Source organism: Vipera berus (assembly GCF_964194415.1).
Source record: "Vipera berus genome assembly, chromosome: 1".
Lineage (NCBI taxonomy): Eukaryota > Metazoa > Chordata > Lepidosauria > Squamata > Viperidae > Vipera > Vipera berus.
This window is the reverse complement of record NC_138202.1, coordinates 254,198,334-254,215,536: the sequence shown is the minus strand read 5'-3', so window position 1 is coordinate 254,215,536 and position 17,203 is coordinate 254,198,334. Positions and strand designations below refer to the sequence as shown.

General features: G+C 37.5%; 2 protein-coding genes across 5 annotated transcripts in view; one reads left to right on the top strand and one right to left on the bottom strand.

The window, feature by feature from the left end:
• Positions 1-8,827, top strand: part of SESN1 (sestrin 1) — a 54,171-nt gene extending 45,344 nt beyond the window's left edge. For 2 of the 3 annotated variants that reach the window (XM_081343628.1, XM_081343630.1), the window contains exons 6-10: positions 284-431; positions 3,764-3,876; positions 4,619-4,809; positions 5,471-5,615; positions 6,831-8,827. In XM_081343628.1, coding sequence (XP_081199754.1) covers positions 284-431; positions 3,764-3,876; positions 4,619-4,809; positions 5,471-5,615; positions 6,831-6,917 — 684 coding nt within the window. In that variant the 3' untranslated portion in view covers positions 6,918-8,827. The remainder of the gene's footprint in view (positions 1-283; positions 432-3,763; positions 3,877-4,618; positions 4,810-5,470; positions 5,616-6,830) is intronic. The other variant, XM_081343629.1, reaches the window with a different exon arrangement.
• Positions 8,629-17,203, bottom strand: part of ARMC2 (armadillo repeat containing 2) — a 45,871-nt gene continuing 37,296 nt past the window's right edge. For both annotated transcript variants that reach the window (XM_081343599.1, XM_081343600.1), the window contains 6 exons: positions 15,536-15,845; positions 14,370-14,492; positions 12,609-12,722; positions 11,285-11,417; positions 10,941-11,101; positions 8,629-8,865 (listed from right to left, as the gene is read on the bottom strand). In XM_081343599.1, the coding sequence (XP_081199725.1) occupies positions 8,747-8,865; positions 10,941-11,101; positions 11,285-11,417; positions 12,609-12,722; positions 14,370-14,492; positions 15,536-15,845 (960 nt within the window). In that variant the 3' untranslated portion in view covers positions 8,629-8,746. The remainder of the gene's footprint in view (positions 8,866-10,940; positions 11,102-11,284; positions 11,418-12,608; positions 12,723-14,369; positions 14,493-15,535; positions 15,846-17,203) is intronic.

The following is a 17,203-nucleotide window of genomic DNA, read 5'->3' as shown; positions in this document are numbered from 1 at the left end:
GCCCGCAAGTATATTTATGCATCAACTTTACATATTCTCATTTTGGGACATTTAAAATTACTTCAGGCGGTAAAACAATTACTATGTATTTGCTATGCAAAAGAAAAAATGTTCCTTTAATTAAGCATCAGAAAAATTATATTTGCTTCCTTCTTAATTCTATACATAGACATTCTAAAAAAAAGTTCCAAGTACTATGTTAGGTATAAAATGGAAAATCTGGTTTTTATCATAATAAGAGTATCGGTGCTACATTGCAATTTTAAAAATGTTGCTATTAAAGATTCCCGAGCCCTCCTGTGAAGTAGAAGCACTCATGGAAAAAATGAAGCAAATACAGGAATGCAGAGACGACGTTGAAGCTAGTCAAGAGGAAAAGGCCACACGATTTGAGAAGGAGAAAAGAGAAAGCATGTTGGTGGGTTGCTCAGGTCAGAACGTATTTAATATTTATTTCTTTAAAATTCTGATATTTAGAGTGTACTTCCTCATTATCATGTAACATAAATAATTCATCAGGGCAACCATAATTGCTCTCTTCTTAACCAGGGGTAAAAATGGGCCACAATTATCACCGTCACCACCGTCATCATCCAAACCTACATTCAACAATGCACACTCTAAAATGTTCTGACCATAAGGCAGTAATTTTTAGAAAGTTTGTACCTAAACTACCACCCCTCAGTGTAGGCCTGACATTGCTTCCTTTAAGAGATCAAGAATCCAACTATTGTTCAAAAAGTTGTTAACTATTTCACAGCTCAGTATAGACCTGTCAGATTTCCTAAGCAAGATGAACAATAATGCAGAAAATAAGTGCCAGGTCTCAGAGATTGTCCATGTGTTGGTCAAAATAAAAAAAAATAACATCTTAATTAAATGGGGTCTTCAGATCTGCTGAGAAAATATAATTCAGGTTGGTACAAATGGAAAACTTGCAGACCCTAAGCCAGACGGTGTGAACTGCTGCCTTCCAAAAATTTCCAGCCACAAAATTCCCAACTTAATGTATCTGTTGGTTGTGTGACTCACAATTCAGGGAGCCTAAAGAAGTCCAGATTGAGTAAATACAGTGAAATCGTGATTTATCTTGATGAAAAAGATTTTATAAGGATCAGACCAATTTTCTGTACAGATTGATATTGTTTGCATAATACTACACACACAAAGTAAATAGTATAATTTGTCATTTGTGAAACAGCACCATTATGCAAATGACATAAATTAATACAAGAGGTATAATTAGTGTAATGGTATCAAGCAGATGATGCAAATTGTCACATTAGCACTTGCCAGTTTAACAGACATTCATTTATAACAATCATCCTTAAAATTAATCTGTTAAAATTTAAGAAGTTTAAAAAATGGAAAGCTGCATAATCACTAATAGGACAAAGCAGATTTTTTTATAAATAAATGTGAATTCATTAGCTCAGTGGAGCAGGCAGCAAGTTTGGCTCTCTCTATTCAGTCACTTCATTTTAAACTGAAAGATCTGTATGGGCTTAAAATATCTCTCTCAAATGATAAAAACGGTTTTGTGTTCCATACCATAGTAAGTTTTCAACAGCACTAGGAAATACTGAAATGTTACATTCAAACCAAAAAATCTGCTCCATAATTTTTACGTCATTTACAAATCCCTAATAACAATTCCATGTGTGTAGGTATAATAACCATAATGACTTAACAATTGTCGATAAGAACAATAAAAAAAATCTGGAGAGTGAATGTTACAGAAAATGAAGATAGCAAGAATAAGGAAGAACTGGGGAAAATAACAAAATACAAAAGACTTACAAATAGAGGTTAAATGACTGTGGTAAAAGAAAGTAGTACCGATAGTGATAGATCCCAAAACATCTGGAACACCACTTGAATAAAAGTGGCATTGACAAAATCGCCATTAGTCAATTGTAAAAGGCAGCTTTACTTGGAACAGCTTACATCCTGCGATGCTATCTTTTAACTCCAGGAAACAACATCTGCTTATCCCAGGTTCTTGGGATGGACTGGATAGGTGGATAAAAACACCAAATCAAATCTAAATATTTGGCTGACCCATCAGCCGGGATCTATTTCATGTAGGGCTTTATAGGTATCAACCAGCATTTTGAATTACACCTAGAAGCAAAATTGGCAATCGGTGCAACTCGTGAAGTGGAGATGTTACATGAGTCTTATTGATGCATGCCCGTCACTGCTCCCACGACTACCTTCTGGATCAGTTGAAGCTTCTGGGGTGTCTTCAAGGGCAGCCCAAATAGAATGTGTTATAGTAATCAAGCTGTGAGATGACTAGGGAATGAGTGACTGTCTGCCAGAGCCCTCCAATCTAGGAAAAATGCAATGGGTGTACCAGATAAAAGTTGTGCAAATATCTTCCTAGCCACAGGTGCCCCTGCGCGTGTATGTACTGTAAAAATACATAATTGCCTAAGAACAAATAGGAAGAGTGTGTGTTGCGAGCAATTTATATGTTGCAGCATGCCCAAGCCAAGGCTTCTTTCTGTTCAGTTGGCTCATTCGCACTGCCTGTCAGTTATCAGAAGCAGCACAAGACAGGGTGCTCACAACCTGCCTGTAGATCAACTAAGTCTTTTATGTATACTATTTGATAGTGGAAAAACTGACGTATTTACAGTATGGAACTTGTAGCCCAAAAATTGCAGTGGCAGCAATTACTGTACAGCTAAGCTTGTGTAGTTGGTTCATTACCACTAAAGCTGTGAACTTTGTAGATGGATGGTAATTGTAACTACCCTATCAATCTGCTTATGGAGAGGCAATAAGATCATAAGCAAGGATCTTTGATGCTAATTCCTAGTCCTGTATACATTATTAACCCTTTTCACAGTAATTAAGCAGGAGTTCATTCTCAAGGGCTAGTTTTCTCATATTTGGAAATAAAGAAAAGTGTGTCCATTTTTCATTTGCTACCACATAAATGTTGTTCAAATAAGTTGCAGCTCTCCATTACATAACACATAAGGTGAACATGTATTGACCCTTATTTTTATTAAAAGCGAAGATTATGTGGGGGGAATTCCAGTACCACATTTTTGAAGAAGCTATATTTTATCTGCAAAATGCTTTTGATGATGATAACTTTATTGTCACTTTGAATGTACACCAATCGGCATACATCAAAATGAAATTTCGTTGCATACAGCTCTCAAAGGGTCACCACCTCCGATATATACTCCTTGTTCGGGGCCCACTCAAATTTCACATTGTCCATTTTAGTCTCTAGGGAGTGAACGATGGCAAACAGGACAGATGGAAATGGGGCTCCATGTGGATTAGCCCTCAAATTCGCTTGTATTCTGACAACCTCGCCTTTTCGCCCCTGGAGCACGCTGCTGCCGCCGCCACCAACTCCTCCAAAAGCCCCTCTCTCTTCCTCTGGGCCTGCCGACAGCCTCATCCAGTTCCTTCGCTCCATAAGCTCCAGGTCCTCTCCTCCTCTGTCTCCTCTGGAAACAGCCCTGATTTGCAATAGAATCCATCACTGGGCCAGCAGTCAGATCTTGCTGCTGGTAGAACAAATTCAAACAGCGCCAACGACTTTTAACGGTCTCACCAACAGTTCCAAAACAACTAGAAACTCGCCAGGCCAGCAAAGATTGTCGGTCGTATGTCGTATGTTACCTTAGTTCCACCATGTTGCTCAAACATGTATTGATTACAGAAATTATTTATTATAATTTTGCAATGTGCTTTAAGCTGTTTTTGTGAAATTACCTTGTTATACATTTAACAGAAGATGAAGAAATAGCACCAACAAGAGATGTATCTCGTCACTTTGAGGACACTAGCTATGGTTACAAAGATTTCTCAAGACATGGGATGCATGTACCTACCTTCCGTGTACAGGTAAGTAATACATTTTCAGTATAGAAATGTAAAGTGTTCTCCAGAATATTAGGTGTATAAATTACACAGAATATTAGGTATATAAATTACACACTGTATGTTTTTTTATATAACTTTAAAGCAAGTGTAGGCAATTTGGTGCCCTGCAGTTCTGAACATTTACATTGTTCTCAGGCAATATAAAGGGGGATTATTGTGAAAGCTATGCAGATAACCATTCATTTAGCAACCTTTCAAAGTGACAACGGCACTGAAACAAAATGACCTGCGACTAGTCCTCATACTTACAACTGTCACACCATCCCCACTGTCAAGGGATCAAAATCCAGGCACTTGACAATGATGGGCATGTATTTAGATAGTTGTACCATCCAGGGATCATATGGGGGAGTCAGCGTTCCAGCCAGCTTCTGACAAGCAAAGTCAAAGGGGAAAGCCAAATGACTGCATGATTCACTTAACTGCAGTTACTCAGTTAACAAACCTGGCAAAAAATGTTCATAAAATGAGGTGCAACTCACTTTAAAAAGAACGCCTTGCTTAGGAATGGAAATTCTTGGTTATAAGTTGGAGGACTACTTCTAGTTGAAACCAGTGGAGGGCAACAGAGTATCCATGCTGTTGGCATACATAGCGATTATTTACTTAATTTGGGTTTTGAAAATGAAGTGAAAAATATATTTTTCTACTTTATCAAAAAGTTCTTGAGAACTTGGTTCCATGTACCCGTTTTGCTTTTAAGGACTATTCGTGGGAAGACCATGGGTATTCACTGGTAAATCGTCTCTATCCAGATGTAGGACAACTGATAGATGAGAAGTTTCAAATTGCCTACAACTTGACTTACAATACAATGGCTATGCATAAAGATGTGGATACATCAATGCTTAGACGTGCAATCTGGAATTACATCCACTGTATGTTTGGAATAAGGTTGGTCCAGATCAGCTTTAGTTATCTATTAATTTTGGGAATTTTGCTCCCCATATGAGCTCTGTACATATGCAGTAGGCTTAAACACTTATTATCAGACTGAGTTTATATAAAGAACCTACATCAAAAGGCACGAGCATAGAATCAATAAACTCGATAAAAAAAATAATTGCACTGGTAACTCCTTATTATCAGATGCTTTTAAAGGCAAATTCATGATAACAATTCTGCTTGAGGTAAGAGCCTTGTACCCTGAGAAAGCTAACCATAATTTTAAAAGTAAAAGTGATTCTAGAACAAAGGTCTTGTGTTGCTCCCAAATCTATGGCTGGAAGCTGTAATTTGTCAGGGAAAGCCGCAGATCGGAAAAGGCAAAAGACAGCTGCAGTACTCTGAAAGTCAATACCTGGACAGGACCGCCTAGATTAGAAGATGGAAACAGGCAAAGCACACACACACCCCAAAAAAAGTGGGGATAGGTGCTATTTCCAGTATATTGAGAATTGACAAAAATACTCAAGGTACTACTGTAACTGGGATTTTAGCAAGAGTTTAAGATGTGTCAGAAAACATGGCTATGATACAGCAAGCAATAGCACAGTAATTATAAATGGCAACAGTGTGATGCAAAATCTGAACATATTTATTCGTCTGATTATAGATATGATGATTATGACTACGGTGAAATTAATCAGTTGTTGGACCGCAGCTTTAAAATTTATATCAAAACCGTAGTGTGTGCTCCTGAGAGGACCACAAATAGAATGTATGATAGCTTTTGGAGGCAATTCAAACATTCTGAGAAGGTATGTTGTATATGCATTGTTATATATTTTAATTTAATTTAATTTAATAATATTTCTATACCGCCCTTCTCCCTGAGGACTCAGGGCGGTTCACAGGGCAAGAGTAAGATACAAAATACAAATATTAAAAAGAAATTAAATGATTGCCCAATTTTAAAACAATTGATATACAATTATAAAACCCCAAAGATAAAATTAAGAATACAAAAAATAAAAAACCCCTGTGTCTTGTGACTTAGTAGGTTGAATAATAATGCTTGACAGTTGCATCTACTAACTAAGGCATTCATTTTGCTTATATTGACTTAAATAGCTCTTTACACTTTCACCAGTCTGTAAAGTTTTTTTGTCTTTACATTATTGCTGTTAGTGGAAATCACAGCATTAATGAATATACTGTATTGAAGAAAATTCTGTATGACTAGAGGTATCTTGTCTCTCCTGATAAAGACTTAGTCATGCCAGGCCTAAAGCCAGGATCACAGGCGAATGAGTATTGCACATATAGCAACCGTATGGAAGCTGTAGTCAACCTAATTGGCTGTTGCATAAGATTCCTGCCAGCATCAGCCACTAGTATGTTCATGGATTTCTGTCTGGCTTCAATTCAAATATTAGCAGCATTTCTACATGCCTTAAAAAGGTAAAGGTAAAGGTTCCCACCGCACATGCGTGCTAGTCGTTTCCGACTCTAGGGGCCGGTGCTCATCTCCATTTCAAAGCCGAAGAGCCAGCGCTTGTCCGAGGACGTCTCCATGGTCATGTGACTGGCATGACTGGACACCAAAGGCGCACGGAACGCTATTACCTTCCCACCATAGTGGTCCCTATTTTTCTACTTGCATTTTTACGTGCTTTCAAACTGCTAGGTTGGCAGAAGCTGGGACGAGCAACAGGCGCTCGCTCTGTTACACGGCACTCGGGATTCGACCCGCCAAACTCAGCATCCCAACCCACTGAGCTTAGAATACTGTGAAGCAGAGGTCCCCAACCTCTTGGGCACCAGGGACTAGTTCCATGGAGAAAGGTTTTTCCACAGACTGGAGAGAGTGCGGCTTTGTGTGCTGCCTGCATCCCAGAGATGGGGCTTTGCTTGTTTGTGCAGACCAGTTGCTGGCATGCCGTGGCCCAGTACCAGTCCACGGACTGGGGGTTGGGGATCCCTGCTGTAAAGCACAAAAGATACTAAACCCAACTTTTTTTGTTTTCTTTAAGGTTCACGTCAATTTGCTTCTCATAGAAGCACGGATGCAAGCTGAACTGCTTTACGCTCTGAGAGCCATTACTCGTTACATGACGTGAAAACTTTGGGCAGTAGTAATCAAAGGGGCAACTTACCAGGGCTTGTTAAGGGGCTTCTCAACCAGCAGGGGCTAAAAGCCATGAAATTATTTGTGCCATAATGTTTATTATTATTACTACTGCTACTACTAGTATTATTGCAGCTCTTTCCTTAATGGGATATCACTGCTGATGTTGAACTTAGTGGTAGGACGGTTGTTCAGAAACGGAATCAAATGGATTCCAGCCTGCTCTAGTTAGCATAGGAGGCAATGACTTCTGGCAGACAACTAATTACCGAAATCTTTATGTATTGTTACAAATAATCTGGAAGATAAGAATTTTGCTTTTGATACAAGGGTGAATAATGTTTTTATAAAAGTCCTGATGCTGCTGAACTTGCTGGTTAAATGAAGAGACTAGCAATTCCAGTTATTAAGCTATAAACAAATGCAAGCAATGCTATTGTCTGAGCCTACATTGTATGTGATCCTTGCTGATAATGCAGAGCTGAACAGGATGTTACATTAAGAGTTTTGATTGTTAAGAGAATCTTTTGCTGTCTGGGTTGGGCTTATTATATCAGACTGAAGCAGTGTGAGACTTTCAAAGCTGCTTAGAAATCTGCAACTTTGTGAAAAGCTAAATAGTTGAGAGCAAGGATAGATAATCTACTTCTTCAGTATTCCTAGAAGCTATCAAAGGTGTAGAAACATCCATTCGGGTATCAAATAGCTTTTTATTAAAAACACTCATTGCTACAGCCTGCCCCTTAAGCAGCAGCTTATGTAGTTAAACAAGAAATTTAACATAAAAACAGCAAGAACAAAAACCCTGTAAGTGACTTTGACATATACGTGTGAGTGCGTGCATGTGTAAAATATATGGACACTTTTTGTATGAAGTCTGTTAGTACCGGTATTACTGGGTTGTTTAAATAAAAAAAACATTTTCCTCTTTTTTCAGACTTCTTACACTAGTATCATTCATTACAAAATAGACTAATGAATGCTGTGCCTGGTGTGTATTTCTAATTTGTGTTTGAGAGAAAAACGACAAAAGTTAAACTGCAGTTCTTGACAGTTCAACAGGAAGCATCTGCTATTTCCTTTATTCAAAAATACAAGGCAAATGCTGATCCAAAACATATAAGCCAAATGTGCAATTTTAAGTTGGCTTTGGCTAAAAATACCAATTTCATTCCCTCTATATGTATTTCATTTGTGAAATCAAGAAACTATCTCACTTACCAAATTAGCTTATCAATAAATGGACAAGGATCATAATCTTATCACATAAATACATTTACAAATGTTTAAAAATAAAAATCTGCCTTTATACTGTGATTTTTCAATATATATTTAAAATATTGGGTGGAGAATGTTAGTCTGAATCATCTAAAAATAAATGTTGAAATTCTTGACCAAATGCAATATTAGTTCTATACATTAAAACCTAACAAAATTATTTAACAACGAATGCTGTCTGAATTCCTTTATCTATACTTGATAACCATAGTACTAATTCTTGCAATCTTTTATAAAATCTTGTATAAACCATAACATTATTATAAAGTGAAATCAAAAAGACACTTAATTCAGATGTTGTAATTAGTTTATTTTTGTTTCTTAAATGCCACTGTAAATTTAAGAAAAAGGTATTCTACAATGAATGTACATGCTATGTAGAAAAACTAAAAAAAAACCAAGGCATTTTTCATGGAAACAACATACTGAAATGTTTTAATATCAAATGATTTGCAAAAGCAGCAGCAGAAGTGATTTGCACACTGATTGAATCGAATCAACACCCATCTTGAAATGAAGTATTAGGAACTCGAGTAACGATTTTCAATTTTGAATTCTCTGGAGAAGTTTCTGTGCCACAGGTTTGAACTCTGTTTCCCAATAAAGTTTGTGATATTCTCTTAAGTCACTGTCAAAACTGTAAGCCAGTGCCAGTTCTTCATCTACAGCAAGAAAAGAAAAAAACCTACCGATCAGCATTAAATAAACTTAAAACAATTTAAAGAGTTATTCACGCATGTATTCGGATGTATCTGCTACCAACACGGAGAAGAATATTTAAAAAAAAGAATGCACACAAAAATCTTAAAATTTCCTGAGGGGTTTTGGTGGTTGTGGTTTTTTTCCCCTGCCTTTGAGTCAGATGTGACTCCTAATTACTTAAATGAGTTTTCTAGGCAGCATTTTTAGAGGTGGTTTTGCCACTGCCGCCTTCTTGAGGCTGAGAGGGAGTGACTGGCCAGAGATTATCCAGCTAGCTTTCATGCAGGAATAGAACTCAGTTTTCTGTGCTCCTACCTCAGGGGTGTCAAACTCAATTTCATTGAGGGCCGCATCAGCATTGCGGTTGCCCTCAGGGGGCCGGGTGGGTGTGGCCTGGGTGGGCGTGGCTAAAGTGCGTATGGCCTACTGGGTGGGCATGGCCAGCTCTACATCGTTCACATCAAGGGTGCCTATGGGGGCCTGGGCAGGAGTGGGACAGATCTGAGGGTCTCTGGCAGGAGGAGGGTCTCTGGGCCAGGGCCAAGGCAGTGGGGGCCGTTCCCTCACTGTTTCCAGGATGGCTTCGGGGGCCACATGAAACCACTTTGCGGCCCGGATCTGGCCCCCGGGCCTTGTGTTTGACATGTCTGTCCTACCTAGTCCAATAATTTAACTATTAGATCAAACTGGCTCTCAAATAACTCATAGCTTCTTTAAAACAAAACCAGGTGGTTGGTACCATGTTTCTCTGAATGTAAGACCTGGTCTTATAATTTTTCCCCTGAAAGTAAGCACCAGGGCTTATTTTTGGGGTAGGTATTTTATTTTTGCGGCCACAATGGAGCAGGAGGCAAGGTGGGGGTGGGTGGGGTGGAAGACAAAATGAGATGGTCCAGAGGTGCTGCAGCCAATAAGCAAAGGCGGTGGGGGACGGTTTGAGGATGAAGTGAGGCGTGGGGGGTGCAGAGCTGCTCCACGAGCCCCGCATGGGCTGACAGAGGGCATTGCAGCAAGGCCACCAGCGTGCCAACAACTGGCCTCGCCGCTGCGGCTCCAGCAGCCCCATGCAGGATCGCCCAGCCTGCTTCTTACTCACTGCCACAACAAAGCAGGAGGCTGAGAGATGCACCGGTGCCACGGCCACTAAGCGAGGTGCGGGGGGGTAGAGGATGAAGTGAGGCAGTGGGGTGGAGGACGAAGCTTCTCCTCCTTACTCGCCACTGCAATGAAGCAGGAGACTGAGCGATGCACCAGTGCTGCGGCCACTGAATGAGGCTGGGGGTGGTTGAGAACGAAGTGAGGCAGGATGGAGGATGAAGCTTCTCCTTACTTTCCACTGCAACGAAGCAGGAGACTAAGCAATGCACCCTGGCCGCGGCCACTAAGTGAGGCGGTGGTTGGGGTGAAGGACGAAGCCCCAAGGATATCCTTGGCTGCCTGGCCTGCAGAGCCCTGATGCTGGCGGAGTGAGGCGGCGGTGGCCGCAGCAGCCCCTTCCCCATCACCCTTCACTTCCCCAAAGAATCCCTTGACTAACCTGCTTTCCAGCTCCTCCGCCACCGCCATGTGCAGGGCAACAAAAGAAGCCTGTGAGACTACCAGTAAAAATAAAATAAAATCAAAGAGACCTTCCAATGCGAGATCTTTTTTTCAGGAGAAGTTGGAAGGTTGGATTGATCTTTTTTTTTTTTTACCGTAGTCCCACAAACTTCTTTTTGTTGCCTTGCAAGCGGAAAACAGAGCTGGAAAGGAGCTTAGTGAAGGAATGCGGTTGCCCTGGGCTGGTGGTTACGATTTGGAAGGTCAGTAAAATGAGGACCCAGAGTGTTGGAGGCAATATGCTGACTGTAAACTGCTTAAGACAGGGCTCTAAAGCACTATGAAGCAGTATACTGCTAATAATAATTTCTTGCTAAGACACTGGAAAGACTCTAAATAAAATAATGGGCTACACAGAAAAAAGTCCTGTAAAAGCAACTTTCTATATGTCTTATTTCCATTCATTAAAGAAACACAGACTGTTTTTACAGCTTACCAAGAAATGTCATAAGAAGAACTAGAAGACTGTTTGAGTCATCGTCTTCAAAGCAGGGTTCATTACTTGTAACATTCTCACTGTAGTTCCACAAAGTTTTGCATATCAAACCAGCCAGTTGCCAGTCTGTGGGCCCAAAATCTCTCAAGCAATCGATTAATCTGTTATAATAGGTAAAAAACAATGTTTGATTTTAAATAGCTGTTATTAAACCCTTGCAAACCTAGAGTCTTTGCAGAAGCCTTGTAGGAAAATAGAAACAACAATATACTAGATATACCACCACCACCCCAGTGTGAATTTCAGCAATATCTTTTCTGACTGGACTACTTTCTAGGACTTACTTTTTAATTCCTCCTCCTTCATTCAAAATACTCCGCCTGCTTTTATCTATAGTAAGATTGAGGAGAACTCCACAGGCTGAAAAGCAGACATCTTGGTGCCGGGCATCAAGCAAAGCAATCATGAACTTGTACACTAGATCACAGAAGGAAAAAAAGAGAACAAACTTGCTTTTAAGAACAGATAACTGTATCAGCTGCACCATTACAATACTGCTATGCCACTTCTAAAGGACTGAAATATTGATTTCTGTAGCAATTATCAACTCTCTATGCATTAATGAAACTGACACATTTTTCACACGCTTATCCCAATAATCTCAACGTGAAGACTTGGCATGACTATCTTCAGCAGAATTTCATTAGATGTCTTTTTAAAAAGTCCCCTGATACAAAGCTTGAACTCATGCATTGATGTCTCATTCATTTTTGGCTTTTCAATTTTTTTTAAAGTAAAAAGGATGTACAGTAGTGGCCAAAATTGTGGAAACCTTTTGGGAAAAGTGTATTTTTGAGGTTTTGATGGCTAATAACACCACTTTTTTTGGAATAGTACCATAAAATTATATATTAATGGAAAGATAATTTAATCAAGAATATAATGCAACAAAGTTTGTTCAATTATCTGTACTGTATTCTATGAAAAGTTATAGAAAAAGGAAGCATAACTTGCTTAGGTTGATATCAGGTAGCTTTCCTTCATCTGATTGCAGCCAATGAGCATGAATGTTTAGAGAGCCAATCAGGTGTCATCTTGTTTTGGCAATGAGCCAATCAGATCACAGTAGGATTCAGTTATTGATGTCATGTATTGAAGCTGAGAGGAGGACATTTGTCAGTGTGTTATGTGATCGCTATCATGTTGGTTTGGTTTTTTTGTGTTCTTTCATTTAGTGAGCTTGTAAAACGTAATAAAATTAATGTAATGGTTGACTGGTTGCCCAGAAAGCGATGTAAAATAGTATTATTAAGTGAACAAGGCTACTGTTATAAAGAAATTAGAAGAAAAATGGGTTAAAACTTAACCAAAGGTGGCATTTCTACTGTACACTTTTCCCAAAAGGTTTCCACAATTTTGGCTACTACTGTATTTTAATTGGGAAGAAATCAAAGTGTTGTATGAAATGATATACCTGCCTTTGCAAATTCTGCTTAAGTTTAACTCTCCTTTTATGACCCTTGTCCAAGCATTCTCAAATAGAAGTCTCTATGCAGATCATTTTAACAGCCATTTCTTTTAAGCAAAATCTAATAGGCAACGTTTATGTAATATATAATTTGTGTTACTTTATGTAACATGGGCATTTCTAATGGGATAGGAACTCACCCTTTCGCTGTATAATAAAATTGCAGATTTCATGGTTTTGAGAAAGATTACCAAAGACACGAATAGCCTCCAGAATTCCATCCATATGACTGCTCATTAACATCTTTAAAAGCACTGTAAGTGGAAAATACACTGCACTTGATATACTTTTAAGGAATAAGTATCTTATTCCAAAAGCAGGGCAGATAAACATGTCTCCTAGAAGAGCAGATTAAGCAATAAGTGTACATCTTTATTTTAAGTTCTCAGAGGAGAGGAAAAAGTTGTTGCATGTTGTACCTCAGGCTAAAAGTGCCCCGACACCTACATATAAATACAATTTATACAATGGTATGCATAAATCAAGTTACCTTGGTCAAATCTTAACACTAACAACAGGATATTAACATAGTGTAGAAGTAATATCCATAGTTAATGCAGAAACTGAAGTTTAAAATAGATGCTTCAGCAAGGCAATGTTCAAATCAACCCTATTTACAGAAAATAAAGATTTTTGCAATCCTTCACAGTCCCCACAAATGAGTATTATTGAAAATCTATAGGGAGAACTCAAATGTGTAGTTCATGCAAGGAGAACCTAAAATATTTCTGATTTAGAAAAGTTCCCCATGGAAGAGTTCAAAAAGTGTTTCTTAGCACATTAGCAGAAATGTTTGAAAGCTGTTTTTTTCTGCCAAAGGAGGTATTTCAAAATATCCACTGAAAAGGTAGCCAAACTTTTGAATCTGCAATATTTACTGGCTCTTTTTAAAACTTCAAACCTGTACACTGACGCACACAGTAAGTGTGAACTTAAATTTGCAGAAAGATGTGTTTAACTTTGCACCCCGTACAGAGGTTATGCCAGTTTATTTTTATTTAGGGATTCAATGAAACATACAATTAGACCAGGACTGTATACATTTTGATATAACTATATACTGTTTAGGAAGCCTAGTTAGTGGAAGAACCAGGAAAAAAGCTATATAATATTTCCCTTTATTTTCTACATTCTGCTGAAACTGTCCTCACAACAGTTACTTTCTCACTTTTAATCTCACCCTCGTAAAACTTGACATTTCTCTTGCCTTTCTTCCTTATCTGCTGACAAACCTCCATTCATCTTACTGAATATCCAGACAATCCTGGCATTTTTCTTACTTAATCAGGAAGTTCATCTTTCCTCTAATTGCTAAATCTCTTGTAAACAAGACTCCAACTTTTAAAAAATACCAAGCATATCGGACATATGGTGCTTGCACCCTTTCAAAAGATGCTGAACTGCAAGTTCTGTCAAACCCAGCCAGCACAGCCAATTGCGAGAGAGGCTAAAAGAGTAATTCAGCAATATCTACAAAGGCAGAAAATCCCTATTAACATATTGTGTGTCTGAAAATTTTGTTCAGTGAGTTCTCATCTAACGTCTTTGAGTGACATGCAGTTCAGCTTTATTATGTTATTTTTTTTTTTATCTATAGAGTCAAAGAATAATGTTTTACACTAGTCAAGTCTTTGAAATGAGTTAGGAACAAAAACAAAAGACAAAACTAGTAAAAGGGGTAATATGCTAATCAACCAGTTTACAAAATCAACCTGTTCTTCTTTATAAGGTGAATCAATAAATTGGACCAGCTTTATCATGACAAAATTGTCTGAAAAATCATTAAATTAGATCAGCTCCTTTTTATGATTTTTCATTCAAATCTCTAATATTCATAAAGCAATACTGAGCATTATAATGCAATAGCAAGATGAGAGAATTAACTTTTAAAATATTCTTACATTCCGCAATATGTAATTTTTTCTCTTGGATTACGGAATTCTTCACTTGATAAAAGGATAAATTGTTGATTGTTGCAATGGCATTAACAACCAGTTCCTCACATTCCTCAACCGACTTGCACTCTAGTGATTTAGAAGAGAAGACTTTAGTATTTTGTCATGATACTGATTATGAAGTTCATAACTTCAGTGATTCTAGTATAAAATGTTACACTGTCATACAATGAAGCCAAACAATCAACTGCTGTAATAAGGAACTGGCAACATTTCAATACAATTCTGATGCTGAATTCAGTCTTTTTGTCTGAGGCCATTTCAAAGTGTGAAACCATGTGTGTATACAGATGTACACATACATTTTATGAGACCCTTCATTGATAGAGTGAGTATGCGCCATCAAGCCAGTGTTGACAGTACCGCATAGATTTTTTTTCCCAGGAGAAACCCATCATACTGACATCTGAATACATGATATGCCCAACAAGATCTTGGAAAGTTTTGAAAAAAGCAAAGAAAAAATTTTGAAGATAAAATTCCTGCCAATTCTCTTTTTCTAATTTCTGATATCAGCTAATAAAATTGATACCCTGTCAATGACAATCACCACAGATTTTAAAATGCACGGAATTAAAACTGAAAGAACTACAGGAATGCTGTCCCAATTATAATGGCCTTTGTGGGCTACAAAATTACAATGCAGCAAGGTGAATTGAAATCAATCATTTAAAATGGCCAGTTTATACAATATACAACTAACACATGTTTTGCAGGATGTGGATTAAACAACAGGACACTGAAACAGCCAAGGAGTTTACAGATAAAAGATAGATAGATGATGGTGAACTTTTAACTATGCATCTAGTTCTGCATCTCTGGACCTTCCAGCCTTTCCCAACTTGGTGTCCTCAAGTTATGTTAGATTTTAACTCCAACTGACATGGCCACATCTGGATTATCCACTGGCTCTGAGTCCCCAAGAACCTTTAAAAAAATTGCTCCAGAAATTCCCTAATATAATGCAAATATATACTTATAGTTCGGGAAGGGGGAGACAACAATTCTAAGCGTGTCTAGTGTTTTCAGAAAATGTACATTAATATCAGCCAAATGATTTTGACATTGATGATTTGTCTTCTACAGATTATATATTCAAAAGCAATTCTTACCAAGCACTGTAATAAGTAATGCCACAATGTGATGATTAGTTGCCAAACATGCACCTACATTTGGATGAATGGACAGATTGGCAATCACTCTTATCAGCTTGATGAGAATGTCTTCTGCTTCAGAAGGGTGTCTGAGATTCTTTATTTCGCCATCTTTCCACAGTTTATGATTAGGAACATTTTCACAGTAAGTTTGGAAAAGTGCTATGAGTGTATCAATGCTTCCTTGCTCCTCAAAAAATTGTTCCCGGGCTCGATTGTTCTTTGCTGTTAAATTGCCAAGAATGAAAATGATACGGATAACTAAATCCTGAAACGGAACATAAGAAAGGAAATAATTTGCTGCAAATAGATAATTTCCATTACAATAAATAATTCAATAATGTTTGGGGAAAAAATCTAATTCACTTCTGTTCATAATGAACAGAATATTCAATAAACAGTTCATATTTAAAAGTACAAAAGTGAAAAAATACATAATGCAACCTAGCATGATCTTATTTATCTATCACATTTACATATACACATGGCATTAGACATTCCTTACAGGAGCATATAGTCTCTAGCAATATTTTCAAAACATAACTTTTCACAATTCTAAGCACACATTCATAATGCTGATTTCAATAAGAGATCTAAATCAAATCTCAACACCACACTACCCAACTACAAACTACAATATTTATATAACCCAGTAATAATGTATAGTCATTCATTTGTGTAAAAGCAACACAGATTCAATAACTCGATGAGTTGTTTTATTGTGTATTATTGAGGATGGCGCTGCTGAAAATGTGGAAAACAGATAGGAGATGGGAATTAATTTGCTTTTAGAATATCCATTCCTTCTTCTTCTAAACAAATACTTAGCAAAGAAAAACTTACTGTAAAACTGATTCACTTTTATCTTTAAGACATAATCCTCTTCTATTATAATATGTAATATTAAAATAAAGATATAATTTTTGAGCAATCCCTTTCTGCAAGGAAGAATATAATAGATGCATCAACCAACCAATGTATCAGAAAAATGAACTTCAAGATGCTCATTTTCTAATACTGTTAAAACTTACTGGCTACCTAATGAGAATTAGGGAGTATTGACCAATGATTAGCAAGGCTTATTATTAATCTTATTTTCATCTCAGAAGTTTTATATCTGTATTTGGTCCAAACAAAAAACTGAGAACTTATTACTGACAAACTAAAACTCCTTCATTTTCCACATAAGAGAAGGAGAATTAGGACTTGCTGGTCAACAGAGTCCTGTTATTCAGTTCTCAGGACAGATATGAAGAGAAACCATAGAATTGGAATAGGACTCCATATACCTGAATAAATATCACTACTCAGTTGAATTGAGCACATACTGTCACATGACCATTTAATAAAGTGTACTGATATACCCTGGAATAATCCATACTCTGCCTTGTGTGCATCAATACTCCTCTGCAGTAATTCATAGTAAAAGAGGGGGAAAGATTGCACTGTTACGGCATGGGCATCCAAAACAACAACAATAACAATAACAACAACAATAATAAATTATTATTATTATTATTATTATTATTATTATTATTATTATTATTAATAATAATAATAATAATAATAAAAAATAAAGGATTTAGCATTAAGAGAGAAGTGTGTGTATTTTTGCATCAGTTTGCT